The 19,012-nt window shown below is 38.6% G+C and overlaps 1 protein-coding gene across 1 annotated transcript in view; it reads left to right on the top strand.

Annotated features, from left to right (window-relative positions):
• TANC2 (tetratricopeptide repeat, ankyrin repeat and coiled-coil containing 2) overlaps positions 1–19,012 on the top strand; it is a 351,092-nt gene that overhangs the window by 71,544 nt on the left and 260,536 nt on the right. The window contains exon 2 of the mRNA XM_027771180.1: positions 12,108–12,179. Coding sequence (XP_027626981.1) covers positions 12,108–12,179 — 72 coding nt within the window. The remainder of the gene's footprint in view (positions 1–12,107; positions 12,180–19,012) is intronic.

The following is a 19,012-nucleotide window of genomic DNA, read 5'->3' as shown; positions in this document are numbered from 1 at the left end:
CGAACCGCGGTCGACTACGTGGGAGTCCAGCGACATAGCCATTACGCTAACTGCTGGTTCTCCCCTCTCCTTAATTTTTGAAGGACAGCTTAGCCAAGCAAAGCATTTTGGATTGACAGTTACTTTCTTTCAGCACTTTGATTCATCATTTCAGTCTTGTCCGGTCTGCAAGATTTCTACTAAGAAATCTGTTGTAGTTTTATAGATGTTCTGTTGTATGTGACAAGTTGCTTTTCTCATTAAAATTTTTCTGTTTGTCTTGGACTTTGAGAATATGATTATAATGTATTTCAGTGGAAATGTCTTAATATTTAGTCTTCTGGGGTTTGGGGTAGCTTTATAGATCTGAATGCTCATTTCTCTCTCCACAGTAGGAAGTTTTCTGTCATTTTTTTCTTTTAATAAGCTTTCTCTCACTTTCTTTACTTTATTCTGCAATGCCTGTGTTCTATACACTGGTTCACTTTACGGTGACCCTTAAATCCCATTGTCTTCCTTCACTGTTTTAAATTGTTTTTCTTTTTACTTGACTAGGCCTCTGAGCTCACTGTTTGTTTATTTATGAAGGAGAGGAAGATAGAGATAGGTATTTTTCAGTGGTTCACCATGTCACAATCCTGCCCCAGCATCCCAGTTAACTAAGGCTATGAATACATACCACCATGCCTGGCCTGTTTAGTTGGGGCTGAGAACTGAACCCAAGCCTCCCAGGTGACCTCAGCCACCAAGCAGCTGCACTTTCCCATTTGCACCACCGTGATGGATCTGCTGATTCTTTCTTCTGCTTGATTGAGTCTGTTGTTGAAACTCCGTGGGTATTTCTCATTCCATCATTGAGTTCTTTAGCTTCAGAGTTTCTGTTTGGTTCTTTTTTATAGTGTCTGTCTCTTTGTCAAACTTCTCATTTTGGTCATGTTTTAATTTCCTGATTTCATTTGGTTGTCTATCTCTTGTAGCTTACTGAACTTCTTGAAGATGAATATTTTTAGTTCTTTGTTAGAAACTTTAGTTTCTTTTTTCAGAAAAGAATTGTTTATTTAATTATATTTATTATTCTTTTTAAAGACTTGCTATAGGGCATGTGTGCTCACCAGAGAGAGAGAGAGAGAGAGAAAGTGAGAAAGCAAGTTCAGGTCTGGGACTTGAACTGTAGTTGGCCATATAGGAATGCAGCACCATAACCACCATACCACCTGCTTACCCCTCCATATATTTCTATTTAAAAAATTGTTATTGGGTGCATGCACTCACTAAAGAGAGAGAGAAAGACAGAAAATGAGAGGGCACTTCCTAGGGGCACATGACCACCCCACAATCCTTCTCCTTCATTATCCTCTCAGAATTTTGGGCATACATACACTTGCACCCAGTGTCAGTGTCATTTTTCTAAGCCACTGGGTCCAGGACACGAAGCATATAGTTGGTCATGTGGGATCTAGCCACCTTAACCATCACACCACCAGTTGGTCTGGTCTCCATTTCTTTATGGTCTGTTATTTATTTATTTATTTAGTTAGTTAGTTATTAAGTAAGTAAGTAGAAGTTTGGTTTTTTGTTTGTTTTGTTTTGTTTTGTTTTTGTTTTTGTTTTTGTTTTGCCTTAGGGCATATGTGCTTTCTCGGGGGAGAGAGACAGAGACAGTGAGAGGGAAAGTGAGAAATCACCCCCACAGGGAGATGACTATGCCACAGTCCTTTCCCTTTCATTCTCCTCCTGGGATCTTGGACACACACACATATGCCTCAGTGTGTTTCAAGTCACCAGGTCAGGGACTTGAATAACAGCCATGTGGGAATCCAGTGATATAACTGCTATACCATCTGTTGGCCCCTGGCCTGTTATTTTTTGTTTTGTGCTTCTGGTGGTGTTACATGTCCCTAATTACTCAAAGTCCCTGTGGTCTTGCACTTCATTTATTTTAGATTTTTGACATAGGGCATGTGTGCTCACTAGAGAGAGAAAGGGAAGACAGGAGGAAGGGAAGGGCAAAGGGAAGAAGAAGAAAAGAGAGAGGGGGAAAGTGAAAATTCACCCTCTCAGGGGGGATGCCATGTCACAATTCTTTGTCCTCTTGGAATTTTGGGCATGTACATATATATGCCCAGAGTGATTTTCAAGCCAATGGGTCCAGGACTAGAACCATGGAGTCAACCATGTGGTATCCAGTGCCTTTACCACACCATCTGCTGGTCCATGGTCTTCTATTGTTATCAAAGCATTTGAAGAAGTAGATCCTTTTCCAGTGTTTATACACTGGCTTTGGCAGGGTAGATCCTCTACTGTTTAACTCATCCAGAGACTCTGGGCAGGCTTTTTGGGTGGGCTTGCCTCTGAAATCCTCATTTAGGTCAGTCTGGTGCCTCGGTTCATGGGGCTGACTTGGAACTTGGGTCCCCTGAGATGAGTCAGAGCTTGAGTCCACATTAACTAGATCCTCTTAGACAGGCCTGAAACATGGGTCCACATCAGCCTGGATCCTTGATCCATAAGTAGCAAGCCTGGAGCTTGTGTCTGCACAGACCAGCACAAGCCTGCCTGAAGCCTGGGTTCATATTGTACAGACTAGTGCTGAGACAAGCCTTGAACCTCAGACTGTGTTGGTTGGGCCTGGTGCTGCGATGGATTAGCACATGGGTCTACTGGGATATGCCTGGACTTGGATTGGTTAGAGCCTGGGGTTGTAGGTGCTGGCCTTGCAAAGGGAACTTCATACTTGGGCTTTGGGGGCTAGCCTGGTACTGAGGCCAGACTGGAGACTGTGGCTGCTCTGGAGTCTGAGTACTTAGAACATCGGACTGCTGGGGCTCTTTTGGCAGTGGGACACACATAGAGCCTTAGTGTGTGGGGCTACTGGGATCATTCTAGTGATGGGAAAGATCTGGAGCCTAGGAGTGCTGAGGTCAGCCTGGAGTCTGAAGTCATGGGAACTTGCCTGGTGCTGGGGTAGGCAAAGAAGCTAAGTACACGTGTGCTGGCCTGTAGTTCGAACGAGCGGGGACTGGCCTGACACTGTGACAGGTCTGAAGCCTGGGTCCATGGGAGCTGGACAGTCTGCATGGGAGGACTGTCCTGGTACTGGAAACAGTCTCTAACCTCAGATGGGCTTGGGTTCTGGGTTTGTGGGGGCCAGTGTGGGTCATGGAGATGCTGGGCCAGGCATGGCTAGCTTAAGGCAGGCCTGAAGTCATGCTGGCTACCCTAGCACCAGGTTTCAGTGAGGTAAGCCTATGCTAGGCTCTGAGGCAAAGTTGAGTGCTAATTTCACTCTCATCTCACATCAGTAGTCTGGGCTGTCTTGGCTTGGTGGGGACGGGTATTGTGGATAATGTGAAATTATTCTTCCTACCCTCTTAAGGGCATATTTTTTATTTCTTTGCTATACTTAGGTGTTATAATCTCTTACTTGAATTCCTCAGCTTTTGTGAAGGTATTTTTGTACACAGATAGTTGTTCAAATAGATGTTTCTGCAAGGGGATGAGTACCAGAAAGTCCTGTTATGTAATCTTGCTGATGTGTGCTCTCCCAATTTCTGTATACTGTCACACACCTTGTGACTTGTTTCACACATGCAGTGGTGCAATATTATTGACGTTGTTTCCTTCAAAGAAAAGTTTTCATGCTAAAGTGTTAAAATGTCCAGGAGGAATGTGTTCAAGAAAGGGCCACTCATTATTTGTCAACAAAAGCAAAATTTATGATTACTTCAAGGATAAGAAATATTTATTGGGAAGTTTCTTTGAGCAAAACTGGTAGCTTACATAGGTATGTACATAGGTATATATGTTTCTATATCTGTGTATTATCTGTCAGTCATCTGCCTGTCTGACGTGTCTGTCTCTCTAGGCTTTTGGAAAAATATCGAGTTCAGGGATTGGCAGATTTGTAGATGGTGGAATGTTTAGTGTTCAGTTGATGCTTTGCTGTGTGAGCTTGATCACTGGAGTGAGTCTGTCGCTAATTGGCCAACATTCAGGAAATGTGATCACTGAGGTGAATTATCATTGATTTATTAAGGGGTACTGGTGGTATCTTGTTAACATGGCTATAAGACATCAGTATTCTCTTAGGTGTATGGGAACTTTTCTGTACTCAGTATTTGTTGAGAACAAATTAGGTCTGCATCAGAAGACAAAGCAGTTCTTAGTCTCTGGTGAAGACTCTATCTTTAAATTGGTGATTGGTTTTGTTAAACTGCTTGCAGACCAAAGATTATAAATGCAATCATTTTATCATTAATTCAGAATATCCAGCAAATTTTAATTCCTTTGGTTTTAGAACTTTTAATTTTTCATTAGGTGTTGTAGAGGAAGTATAGTTTGGGGCACATATCTATAAACATAAAGACTCACTAGACTAGGTTTTTTTTTTTTCTTACCCCATTTCTGCCCCATGAAACATGTCTACATTTTTAGCTGATAAAGTGTCCTTCAAAATTTTTTTAAAAACTTATTTATTCATTAATAAGTACTTACAAGTTCTGTCTCTATTGTTGAACTTTTATCTGCAAATATAACATTGACCATGATAGACATGGCTTCTGTCTTCATGGAGCATATGATTTATTTGGGGAGGGAAAGATGAGAAACAGACTCTTCAGGAAGTGTTTACAGAGAGGCATGATAAATCCCTTGAAGTGGGAAGTACGGACTACCATAGGAGCCCCCAGGAAGGTCACCTAAGCTTGTTAATTGGCAGTTCAGAAAAGGCTTCCTAGAGTAGGGACATTTGCATTGAGTCTTAAAGGATAATTCAGGAAGAACATTCTAGGTAAAGATGACAACAGAGGTGCGGGGGCAAGTTAGCATGTTGTGTTTGGAAACTAAAAGCATGCTGGTGTTGGCATATGAAGATTAAGATATGAGTAGATGGGAAATGAAGATGAAAAGATAAGTAGAAATTTTATTCTGATATGTATTATTTGCTGTGTTAAGGAACTTGGACTTTATCTAGTAAAGTGATAGTGTTTTCTTAAATTGGATATTAAAAATGGTCAGATTTGGATTTTTTTTATAGTTCTGACAGTCAGTTGGCATTTGGATATAAGAATAAAGGAGACAAGAATGGAAGTAGGGCTGTTGGAAACTGAATGTTTTGTCCCATCTCAAATTTACATGTTGAAATCTAATTCACAATATGATAATATCACTCCCTGGGGGGTGATATTTCTCTCTCTCTCTCTCTCTCTGGTGAGTGCACATGCCCTATAGCAAAAAACAGATAGGAAAACAACAAAACAATATACAGTGACAAAATGTAAATAAAACAAAAGGGAAAAAATTAAGATGCTGATGCCCATACCCACTTTCAGAGGTCTGGATTTAATTATTCTATGGTATGGTTTACCTTTGTTACTCTTTCAAACTATCCAGGGGATTCTAGTGTGAAGCTGGGTTGAGAACAACTGTATCTAAAACTAGTTTAAATGACCACCTTAAATTTTGATTTGAATAGCATTTCTCACTATTTTTGTTCTTTTTTTTTAATCAGCAAATAGCTTTTTACTCTTTTTTTTGTGAATTTAACATAGTTTATTTTTCTTCCCGTTTCTCTCCCTTCTTCCCTCTATTACTTGCCCCGTATTACCCCTATCCTTACTATCTCTACTATCTACAGTTGCCTTCCCTGTTACTATACCTTCCAAATTTTCAGTTTCTGCTATAGAGTGCAGACATTTGGTATATACTGAATGGGGACACACAGTCTGTCTTTCATAGTCTGTCTTGCTTTGCTTAGCATTAGGTTTTTCATAGTTGTCCACTCTGTATCAGATGTTCTTTCCTATGGCTGAGTAGTTTTCCATAGAGTACTACCATACATTTTTCAGTCCAGTCATCTATTTTTGAACATTTGGACTGACTCCATGTCCTAGCAATTGTAAATAATGCTGACATAGATATGGATGTGCAGTTGTTATTCCGACTGAGAGTTTTGTTGTTCTTGTTGTTTGTTTAAGAAAAGCTTTTACTAATGTGTCAATATTTCAGCAGAGTTACTGCAATGAGTTTAAAAGACAGACGAACACAAATGGTTTATTACCTGTTAATGATAACGTGTTTAGTTTTCTCAAGTGGTCTGGTCTGATGTGTATTTCATGTTGGGTAAATTCTTTTCTTTTTTTTTAATTTTACATTCATTAATCTAACTTTATCACAGCATATAAAATGCAATTTCCCATCCAGAATACACCATATAGTGGCTTAATCATACATGTTATCATCAACAAATAATTTTCTATTCCTTGTTTCATATATATATTTTCCCCCTATTTCTCACCCTCTGCCATTTCCCACCCTCCTCTCACACAGTCCCTGGTATCTACAGTTGCTTTCCATTCCTTCCCCCCACACACATTTTATTGCTTCACAAAATATCTTAATGGATCTAACTACTTTCGATAACAAGTTCAGCAGATACATACATATCTGTGAATGCATATTTGGCTTTAAGCATGAAACTCTGTGAGTACAATGAATATACTTTAAAGTAGTATTTAGCCGAGGCTATATAGCTTTCTGTGGTCATTAAATAGGTGTTTTTTAAATATATTTATTAATTTCAAGAAAGGCAATTTTAGCTTTAATAAATCAAAATTTAAAATATTAAGAGAACTTAAGATGTAAAGACAAAAAACAGATTAGGATTCTGTTCAAATAGTAGGTATATAGACCTGTCAACAACTCAAGAGAAGACAAAAATCCTTAACTCTGGAAAACAAAGCATAGAAGATCGATATTATTTTAGTCAAAAGTCATAAAATTCTATTTCACCAGTTCAGTCTCATATATTTATCTTCTGTTGTGGTCTGATCTTTCTGTTTAAATTCTGGAAGATAATATTCAACTCTGGACTTGGCCCTACAATTAAACTGGCCATTTTCTTAGTTGTTTTTGAACTCATTTCTGTGTATCTGACTAGTTTTCTTGATATAGCACTCCCTTCAGAACTTCTTGGAGAACTGGTCTGGTGTTGGTAAATTCTCTCAGGTTTTGTTTATCTGCAAATGTTCTTCTCTTCTCATATAAAGGATAATCTTGCTAGGTATAGTATTCTTGGTTGGAATTGTTTTTCACTCAACACTTTGAATATATTTTCCCATTTTTTCCTTTCTCGCATGGTTTCCCATGAGAGATCTGCTGTTAGCCTGATGGGATATCCTTTGCAAGTAACTTGACGTTTCTCTCTTGCCAATCTTAGTATGTTGTCTTTGTGGTTTTGGTCGATCTGACTGTAGTCGACCAATTGTAGTCAATTTGGTCAATGTATCTTGGAGAAGATCTTCTTGGGTTGATTCTATTTGGGGTCCTTTGTATTTCTTGGCACTGGATCTATTAAACAGTTAAATCAGTGTTCTTGTTTTTGTTTTTGTTTGTTTTTATGGTGTAATTTCTATTTTTTTTTTTTTGAGAGGTTTTCACTATAGGGCGCATGCGCTCACCAGACAGACAGAGAGAGACAGAGAGACAGAAAGCGAGAAATCACCCCCCAGGGGGGATGGCCACACCGCAATCCCTTCTCCTCCATTCTCCTCTCGGGATCTTAGGCACGCACACACATGCGCCCGGTGTGAGTTTTAAGCCACCGGGTCTGGGACGCGAACCACAGTCTACTACATGGGAGTTCAGCGACATAGCCATTACACTAACTGCTGGTCCCTAATTGTTATTTTACATATGATGTTTAACATGTATCTGACCACAGGTGATTTCCATCTCAAGAGCTGACTGAGCAAGAGTAATTTTTATATCAGTGTAATGAGCATTGACCTTTTTTCTAAAATATAGAAAATGGATCTTGTTTTCACATTGTAAGCATTTAGAAAAAGCTAGCTTTTCTCATTTCTTTACTGGTTAGGGCAGTGTTTTTCTTTGATTCATTGTAAAGCAGATGCATCTACTCCTCATTTAAGAACCTACCTGTTTAACTACTATTTGCATTTACCACTAGTTCTCCAGGGCCTGAAATTCCATTTCTCAGGGGTTTTTTTTTGTTTTTTGTTTGTTTGTTTGTTTGTTTTTGAGAGGTTTTCGCTATAGGGCACGTGCGCTCGCCAGACAGACAGAGAGAGACATAGAGCCAGAAAGCGAGAAATCACCCCCTAGGGGGAATGGTCACGCTGCAATCCCTTCTCCTCCATTCTCCTCTCAGGATCTTGGGCACGCACGCACACGCGCCCGGCGTGAGTTTGAAGCCACTGGGTCCAGGATGCGAACCGCAGTCGACTTCATGGGAGTCCAGCGACATAGCCATTACGCTAACTGCTGGTCCCCCATTTCTCAGTTTTGAGAGCTTCAGGAAGCCCCTTTCTTAGTTTTTGTCTTGTTCTTGCACTTGGTTAATATTCACTACACAAAGCATTTACAATCATGCAAGACTACATACTTAGCTTATAAATTTGTACTTTATTCTGTACCCATAATGGTAGTCAGAAGAAATGAAAGCAGTTATACTGGTACTTGTATTATTGTGTTGTGGTATATCTTGTTACTTCTGTCACTTACTTAATGTAAGCTTTTTTGGGGGGGGGGATGTTTTTGCTATAGGGTGTGTGCACTTGCCAGAAAGACAGAGACAGAGAGACAGAAAGCAAGAAATCATCCCCCAGGGGGAATGGCCATGCCGCAATCCCTTCTCCTCCATTCTCCTCTCAGGATCTTGGACACGCATGCACACACACACACCTGGTGTGAGTTTAAGCCACTAAGTCTGGGACTTGAACCTTGGCCAACTACGTAAGAGTCCAGTGACATAGCCATTATGCCAACTGTTGGTCCCTAATGTATGCTTTTTGTATGGATAGAATTACATTATTCTAATGTAGTATCCTGTGACATCTACTGAAAAATACATACGCTATGGCGCCATGACACACCACAAGACATCACCTGTAAGCTCCTCTCTTATAGACCAATTCACTTAGTTGTAGTAACAGACTCAGTCATTAAGTGCCAATATACATCAAATTTGCAGTGATAGATTTCATAGAGAAGTGGGGGGAAATGCATGGTGGGGTTATATATAAGTATGTAGGTGTGTATATTACATACATATACAGCAAAAGAGACTGAGACACTGACCAGACTTTGCTTTGTGAGATGTTGTTTTTCTCTAGAGAATATGTCTTTTGCTGTTGTATGGAAACAAATAGCAAGATTGGATTTATTTTTGTAACCTATTTTAATATAAAACCTTTATTCTGTAAAGGAGGAATTGCTGTAGTTATTGAATAGTGCTCTTTCAACACAATTTATATGAGAAGAGAATGAAATGGGAACATGATAACAAATTAAGGTCTATAAATATTTAATAATTTTGGTTAGAAGCTGCTGTTAGGAAGCTTTATTGAATCAGACTGCCTTGGGTTACAATCCAGTTTTACCTTTTGTCACTTACGTCCAGTTAGTTATACTGTTTCATTGTCATTTGTGAAATAGCTCTTTACTTATAAGAGCTTTTATAACTGTATAAAATGCCTGGGCATAGTAGTCAATAATAGATGGCCGATAGTTATTTGTTGCTGCCTTTTCCTCTCTCTATTCATATTGAAAAGTAGAAAGCACTTCTAGATTTTAGACATTACTAAATATTCACAACAGAGGTGAAAGAATTCCTAGAGGGCTTAAAAACCTGAAAATTAGGTTGGAGTTGGCCTAGCTAAAATACTGAATCTTATAAAAAGTCCCTATGACCTATGAAATTACTTACTTAGAATTTGAAGTACAGTTAAGTATTATAAACATACACATTTCCTTTAAATAAAAGGAACTAAATTAATTTACACTTTAATTTCAACACAGTCAGACTACTTATTTTGAGATAATAATACATAAGTAGATTTTTGTATCATATATATTAATTATTATATATAATTTGCATTGTACATAATAATGATAAATAAAATTTAATTTTTTCCTATTATGTCAAAAGAAAAAAATTTCTTTTTAGAGAGAGAGATTTTTGCTAACAGGGCATGAGTGCTTGTTGGAGAGACAGAGAGACAGAAAGTGAGAAATCACTCCCCAGGGGAGATGGCCCTGCCTCAGTCCCTTCTTCATTCTCTTGTTAGGATCTTGGGCATGCACGCACCTGTGCCCCTTGTGAGTTTTAAATCACCTGGTCCGGGACTCAAACTGTAGACTATGTGGGAGTCCAGAGACATAACCATTACACCAACTGCTGGTCACAAAAGAACATTTCTTAATTGTGTATTTAAAATAGCATCAATATTATTCTTCAAGCTCACACCAGGTGTATGTGCATGCATGCCTATCAATATTATTCTTAAAGCTCACACCAGGTGTATGTGCATGCATGCCCAACATCCCATGAGGAAAATGGAGGAAAGGGATTGCTGTGTGTCTGTGCTCCCTGGGAGGAGGGGAGATTTCTCACTTTCTGTCTCTCTGGTGAGTGCACGCGCCCTATAGCAAAAAAAATAAATAAATAAAATAATAAAAAAAGTATCTTATTTTGTGAGCATATCTAAGCATAGTTTTGTTTATATGTAGTAACTTGCATAGTAACAGCAGAACCAAAATAATAGTTAAGTCAATTTGTATTTTTAAAGTATTTGCATAGGTAGGACAAAAAATATGTCTAACTTGGAACCAGCAGTTAGCGTAATGGCTATGTCGCTGGACTCCCACATAGTCGACTGCAGTTCGTGTCCCGGACCCAGTGGCTTAAAACCACATGCTGGGCACGTGTGCGTGCGTGCCTAAGATCCCGAGAGGAGAATGGAGGAGAAGGGATTGCGGCATGACCACCCCCCCGGGGGGTGATTTCTTGCTTTCTGTCTCTATGTCTCTCTCTGTCTGTCTGGCGAGCTCACACGCCCTATAGCGAAAACCTCTCCAAAATAAATAAATAAATAAAAATATGTCTAACTGTTACTTAGAATATCTTTCTATGTGATAAGTAATTTTATGGATCTGACTAGTTAAGTTAGTGAAGCATTTTGTTAAATTGTTATGGTCACACTGGACTCAGATATGAATATTTTCTGCTAATTTATTTACTATTTTATTTTGTCATTTTAAAAAATCATTGACCAACTTACATTCGAGTCCCAGGCTGGTGTCTTGCTTTCTCACTTTCCCTCTCTGTCTGTGGTCAAATTAATAATAATGATAAATAAAATTAAATAAATGATTCTTTAAAAATATAAAAACTGAGGGAATTATTTACATAAATTCAAAATTACAGCTTTTTAACTTGCATGAAGGAATGTACTCTACTGCTTATATCTTTAAAAATAAAAATGTATATAATAATGGATTTTCTTAATGTACACTTATAAAAATTATCAGAAAACAAACCCAAGATTTGATATTTCTCCTCTCACTTCTTTTATAGGCTTATTGATTTTTATCTCTTACAAAACATATAACTGTTATTTTTATTATAGTAAAACATACAGTCCTAGGAATTATTTTATATACTTTAGACAAATAAACAGCCATGATGTAGACATCGCTTTAAATCAGGGCTTCTAAACTGGAATTCTGTGAATGAACTAAGAAGTTGATAACATTCTTTCATTATATGCAAAGTAGAGTGCGTATATGTGAGGGAAGGGGAAACATCTTTTTAAAAACTTTTATGGGGAGTGTAAGTCATCCCCATAAGAATAAGAGTAAGGAGGCCAGGTGGTGGCATAGTGGTGACACAACTGGGCCCACATCAGAAGGTCCTGGCTTCATGTTCCAGGGCTCCCTGAACATGCAGGGCCATGTGCCTGTGACCTGGACTGGCCAAAGCTGGGGTGGATCATGGTGTGGGTACCTCCTAGAGATGCCTGCCTCTATATATGTGTCTCTCTCATGGAAAAAAGAAAGAAAGAAACTTAAAAGAAAGATATAAAACCAAATGTCATATCCTGTATGGACCTTATTTGGAATTATTTCAGATGCACCAAATGTTTACAAAAATGAACAAGGGAAAGAAGTATGGTTTGTATAGAAAAAATCCTCAAATATTTTAATGATCTACATTATAATAAATGAAAACAAATGATAGGTGTAGTTGTTTTAAGGTGTAGATGGCATCAGAGAAGATATCGTATCAGTTTCATTATTCATTTGCTTATGCTCTTTTTCATTTTATACAGATGGAGGGAGCGAGGAACCACCGGATCGAAGACAGTCAAGTGTAGACTCTCGTCAAAGCCGCTCTGGGCAAGGTAAATTTTTACCAACTACATTATTTTATTTTAATTTGCATTTAATCATATATATCTTTATGTGTACAGTACCTTTTTAAGTAGCACGAATACCATGCATATCAGTTAAAACAAAGATATTACTATATACATTATCATCAACAAATAGCTTTTCATTTTACCAAATACATTATTAAACTTAATAGAAATGTCAGATATTCTGTTCCAGTACCTATTGTGAGGACTGGAATTTTTGCTGGGTCTAGTTTAGATAGTCTTGATTGTTTAGCTTTTAAGTTATTTTATTTTATTTTATTTTATTTTTGCGAGGTGTTTTTTTTGTTTGTTTGTTTGTTTGTTTTTGCTATAGGGCATGTGTGCTCGCCAGGCAGACAGAGAGAGACAGAGAGACAGAAAGCGAGAAATCACCCCCCCCCAGGGGGGATGGCCACGCTGCAATCCCTTCTCCTCCATTCTTCTCTTGGGATCTTGGGCACGCACGCACACACGCCCAGCGTGAGTTTTAAGCCACCGGGTCTGGGATGCGAACCACGGTTGACTACATGGGAGTCCAGCAACATAGCCATTACGCTAACTGCTGGTCCCAAGTAACCTTATTTAAAAGTTCTATGTGATATCATTTATTTAAGATATAATCATTTAAAAAGTGCTGTCCTGCCGATTTTTAAAATAAACTTTTATGAGAGACACAGGTAGAAAGATAATCTTGACAAGATCTTGCCATGCTGCAGTCCTCTCCCAAGCCTTCCATCCAGTATGTTCATAGATATACCCTGTGTGTTCAGGTTGACCTGGGATCTGAACCTGGACCTTCTCATGTAGCCCAGATGTTGTGCAGCAGCACTTTACTGCCTGCACCAGTGAGCTGGATCTCATGTCATTTAAAAAAATGGTGTTACGGTTTAAGTAATTTTAGAGCATTATGGTAGGTGTCTGGATATCACTTTTGGAATGTAACTGAAAGTAAAATTTCAACAATAACATTTGTTGGAGTATCATGACTCACTGTTTTGATTTCATCTATACAGTGTTTGTTGTCTGGGTTCTCTCCAGAAGAAGTAGTTTTTGCTTATAATTGCTGTATTATTTTAGGATCCTCCTACTTGTTTTCTTTTCCTATTTAAAATGTATTATCATAGGTTTTTGATTAACTTTTTGAAGTGACTTCACATTAGCCTAAAAACAGTCTGGGCACAGCCACAGCGATGCATAGATTGCTCCACAAGTTGGGAGGTTTGAAGCCACATTGGAGGCTCATGTTCAGTTCCGGGACCAACCTGAACATACTAGGCACATCTGTAATCTTGTGTAATTGGGAAGTTGGGACTGAAGGATTGTGATGACACAGCCAACCCTGTCAAAAATAGCTGTTTTTGTCTCTCTCTCTCTCTGTCACTATTTCTTTCCCTTTCCCTTTCATACAGGAAGAAACAAAACAAAACATTCTAAATCAGTGAAATTTTTAGATAACTAACTTAAAATTTGGGGCTGGCAGGTGGCATGGTGGTTGTCCTACCTTACAGACTGGGTTTGAATCTCAGACCTGGTAGTTTGCTTTCTCCTGTCCCTCTCTCTCTGGTCAAATTAAAAAATGATGATAGTAAATAAAATTAAATAATTTGGGGGGGACCAGTAGGTGGCATGATGGACACTCTGACATGGCTGACCGTGGTTCAAGTCCTGGACCTGGTGTCTTGCTTTCTTATATTCCCTCTCTCTCTCTCTCTAGAGAGACAGAGAGACAGAAAGCGAGAAATCACCCCCCCCCAGGGGGGATGGCCACGCTGCAATCCCTTCTCCTCCATTCTTCTCTTGGGATCTTGGGCACGCACGCACACACGCCCAGCGTGAGTTTTAAGCCACCGGGTCTGGGATGCGAACCACGGTTGACTACATGGGAGTCCAGCAACATAGCCATTACGCTAACTGCTGGTCCCAAGTAATATTATTTAAAAGTTCTATGTGATATCATTTATTTAAGATATAATCATTTAAAAAGTGCTGTCCTGCCGATTTTTAAAATAAACTTTTATGAGAGACACAGGTAGAAAGATAATCTTGACAAGATCTTGCCATGCTGCAGTCCTCTCCCAAGCCTTCCATCCAGTATGTTCATAGATATACCCTGTGTGTTCAGGTTGACCTGGGATCTGAACCTGGACCTTCTCATGTAGCCCAGATGTTGTGCAGCAGCACTTTACTGCCTGCACCAGTGAGCTGGATCTCATGTCATTTAAAAAAATGGTGTTACGGTTTAAGTAATTTTAGAGCATTATGGTAGGTGTCTGGATATCACTTTTGGAATGTAACTGAAAGTAAAATTTCAACAATAACATTTGTTGGAGTATCATGACTCACTGTTTTGATTTCATCTATACAGTGTTTGTTGTCTGGGTTCTCTCCAGAAGAAGTAGTTTTTGCTTATAATTGCTGTATTATTTTAGGATCCTCCTACTTGTTTTCTTTTCCTATTTAAAATGTATTATCATAGGTTTTTGATTAACTTTTTGAAGTGACTTCACATTAGCCTAAAAACAGTCTGGGCACAGCCACAGCGATGCATAGATTGCTCCACAAGTTGGGAGGTTTGAAGCCACATTGGAGGCTCATGTTCAGTTCCGGGACCAACCTGAACATACTAGGCACATCTGTAATCTTGTGTAATTGGGAAGTTGGGACTGAAGGATTGTGATGACACAGCCAACCCTGTCAAAAATAGCTGTTTTTGTCTCTCTCTCTCTCTGTCACTATTTCTTTCCCTTTCCCTTTCATACAGGAAGAAACAAAACAAAACATTCTAAATCAGTGAAATTTTTAGATAACTAACTTAAAATTTGGGGCTGGCAGGTGGCATGGTGGTTGTCCTACCTTACAGACTGGGTTTGAATCTCAGACCTGGTAGTTTGCTTTCTCCTGTCCCTCTCTCTCTGGTCAAATTAAAAAATGATGATAGTAAATAAAATTAAATAATTTGGGGGGGACCAGTAAGTGGCATGATGGACACTCTGACATGGCTGACTGTGGTTCAAGTCCTGGACCTGGTGTCTTGCTTTCTTATATTCCCTCTCTCTCTCTCTCTCTCTGTGTCTCTCTATGGTCAAATTAAAATAAATGAACAAATAAATAAAATTAAATAATTCTTTAAAAATTTGAATGACCACTGTTACCACATTTCTTTTTTTCATAGTACTTGTCACCTTTATATTTACTTTATTTATTTTCTCTGTTCAAAACTAAAATGAACAATCTATGATAACAGAGACTTTTGTCTGTTTTGTTCACTGATGAATTGTTAGTGCCAAGAATATACAGTAGTCACTAAATAAACATATTAAAGCAATAAATTGATCGCTGAGAGAATATGATTTGGAACTCAGACAAATATATTACAAAATTTCAGGCGATTGTTTACTGACTTTGGTTTTCAGAGAATTTTTAATAACTAAAATAAAGCTTAGATTTAAAATGTGTAGTATTTTAATCCTGTAAAAGCCCCAGGTTCATTTATTCCATAATCTTATCCTCTTTTTCTCCCATTTTGCATTTCCCAAAATTTAGAGCTAGTTTGTTGCAGAATAAAAAGAAGAATAATATACTTAATCATTAATCATTCTTAAATAATACTCATGTATTATAAAAGTCAGGAATTTACCTACTTTTTCACTCTTCTCTTTCTCATAAATATAATTTGATATAAAAAATGAAACTGGGGCCAGCAGATGGCAAGGTGGTTAAAGCACTGGATTCCCATATATCTACCAGTTTGAGTCCCAAACCCAGCAGCTTGAAAATCACAGCAAGTACGTGTGTGTGTGTGTGTGTGTGCGTGTGTGTGTGTGTATGCATAAAATCCCAAGAGGAGAATGGAGAAGGGATTGCAGTCTGGCCATCCCCCTGGAGAGTGACTTACTTTCTCTGGGGAGTGCGCATAGCCTATGGCAGAAATCTTGCAAAAAGAAAAAAGAAAATGAGGTCATGTATTTTTAAAACTCTAAAAAGAAAATGTGTGCAAACTAGAACAAAAATTATAGTAATTAGTATTAAATGTCTTAATTTTATTAAATGTCACAGATATAGATGTGTGAAATCATGTTTAAAAATCTTAAAAATTTTTAAATTGCCAAAGGCTGTGTGCATTTGCCAGAGGGAGTGGGAAAAGGCACCCCACGATGGGGCATAATTACACTGAATCCCTCCTCCTCTACTTCTTCATCTTGTTGGGTTTTGGGGCGCATACACATATGCCTCACGTGTTTTTCAAACTGCTACGATCAGGATTTGAACTGCAGTTGGCCTTATGGGATCCAGCTCTCTTAACCACTAGGTTATAGGGCCAGCCCAGTGTGTGAAACTATTTATCTTACTTACTCTCTCTAATCTTTGTCATTTAAAATATTTTTTTTTAGTTGGGACCAGCAGATTACTTAATGGTTATGTCACTGGACTCCCATGTAGTAGACCGTGGTTCAAGTCCTCAACCCAGTGACTTAAACTCACACCGGGTGCATGTGTATGCGTGCCCAAGGTCCTGAGAGATGAATGGAGGAGAAGGGATTGTGGCGTAGCCATCCTCCCCTGGGGGGGAGGTGATTTCTCACTTTCTTTTTTTTTTTAATATTTATTTATTCATTCATTCATTTATTTTAATTTATCCAGAGAGAGAGAGAGAGAGAAAGAAAGAAAGAAACCAAGTCACTAGGTCCAGGACTTGAACCGTGGTCAGCCATGTGGGAGCGTTCAGTACCCTAACCACCATAACACCTGCTGGTCCCGTGATTTCTCACTTTCTGTCTCTTTGTTCCTATCTTTCCAGCAAGTACGCACACATACCCTGTAGCAAAAACCTCTTTCAAAAAAAATTTTTTTAATTAGTGAACATAATTGTATTTCAGTAACAATAGCCAAACTTCCAATAACAAAAACAGTGAGTTCCATGATCTAGAACTACCTACTAGCAATTGTAAGGCACCAGGAGATTAATCATTATCAGAGTTAATTGATAGGAAATACATGTAGTTTTACCTTCTTAGAGATTTTGCTTGTTCAGAAGACAGGAATAAAGCATAGAAAGCCATCTGTAATAAGATATAATGAATGAGAAACAGGAGTCAGAGATGTAAGGACTATGTACTTTTGTTCCTTCCCAAAACCTATTGAAATACAGTAAGGCAGAACTGGAGAAGAGACAATATCAATACAATTTTAGAAACTGGAGAGAATATGAATTATTAAAAACTGAACTCTAAACTCAGAAGCAAGGAAAATCAACCAAACATTCTAATTTACCCTCCAGAGACTTACAAAAGCTCAAGAATGACAGCACATAGAAATGGAGATGAAGGGAGGGACCAACAGATAATGTAGCATTTATGTTGCTGGACTCCCACATGGCCGACTGCAGTTCAAGTCCTGGGCCTGGTGGCTTAAAAAATCATGCCAGGCACGTGTGCATCCATGCCCAAGATCCCAGTAGAAGAATAGAGGAAAAGGGATTGTAGTGTGGCCATCCCCCTGGGGAGTGATTTCTCACAATGATTCTTCTCATTGTCTCTCTCTTTCTCTCTGTCTCTGTCTCTCATAAGTGCACACACCCTAAGGCAAACACCTCTTTAAAAAAAAGAAGAAGAAATGGAGGTGAAGGGAGAAATGGTTGCAAGTCGGTTTGAGTAGCATAGAGTTTCCAAAGAGTCCTCAAAACTGCCTTACCGGTCAGCTGGGCAAGTGCCCATCTTACCACCAATAACCTTGGCGGAAGTCTAGAATGTCCTCTTTGGAGAGGGAAATACCAGACTGGGAGACACCAAGCATACTGAGGCACTCTTAGGCTAAAAATAGGAGGTGTGGACCCCAGTTATCTTTCTATTTTTATCCTTCTGGGCTTTCAGAATATGGCACTTAGGCCTTTATAGCCTGGGAAGGAATTTGGAAAAATCTTTTCTGAAGAATCTGGCCAAAAAAAAGATACACAAATATAATCATCAAAGATTCCTTAAATAAAAAACTGAGCTAATCACTCCATGTATCAAAGCTTCCAGACAGGTTTTTAGTCCTATAATATTAAATATGAGTGGCTAAGCAAGGATTACTATATCTGAAGAAACCCTTTAGTATAAGAAGGATGGAAATTACAATAAATAGAATAAAGGAACTTTGAGAGAAAATAAATTTTGCAGAGGAATGTAATAGGACTGTTATTTTCCTCACAGAAACGAAGAGAAAACAATACAGTCTCGACACGGGAAAGAAATACATAAAAGAGTCATTTTATGACTTTAAAAAAAAACTCATAGGCATCAAAATTGTGATAGCAGAAATCAAAGCCTACATAGAAGTATAAGAAACTAATATTGAAAGAATCTCTGAAAAAGTAGAACAAAGGACAAAAATTATAGAAAAGCAGCAAGGAATATTAAGAGACAGAACCAGTCCAGCAATTTCAATATTTAAACAATAGTAGTTTTCTAAAAAAGAGAAGAGAAAGTGGGGAGGAAATAATAAAATAATTCAATAGTTTTCTTGAACTATGGAATATGAATATCTTGACTGGAGTGGCTCACAGTGGTCAGTACTGTGGGTGGAAATAGGCACAAACTAAGGCATATCGTGGTGAAATTTCAAATACCTGATGCCAAGCAGAATATATTTCATGCGGGAACCAACAGTTAGCGTAATGGCTATGTCGCTGGATTCCCATGTAGTCGACCGCGGTTCGCATCCCGGACCCGGTGACTTCAAACTCACGCCTGGCGCGTGTGTGTGCGTGCCCAAGATCCCGAGAGGAGAATGGAGGAGAAGGGATTGCGGCGTGACCATCCCCCCTGGGGGGTGATTTC

Source organism: Tupaia chinensis, unplaced genomic scaffold (genome assembly GCF_000334495.1).
Source record: "Tupaia chinensis unplaced genomic scaffold, TupChi_1.0 Scaffold000187_1, whole genome shotgun sequence".
Lineage (NCBI taxonomy): Eukaryota > Metazoa > Chordata > Mammalia > Scandentia > Tupaiidae > Tupaia > Tupaia belangeri.
Note: the sequence above shows the minus strand (reverse complement) of the source record. Positions and strands in the feature narration are given on the sequence as shown.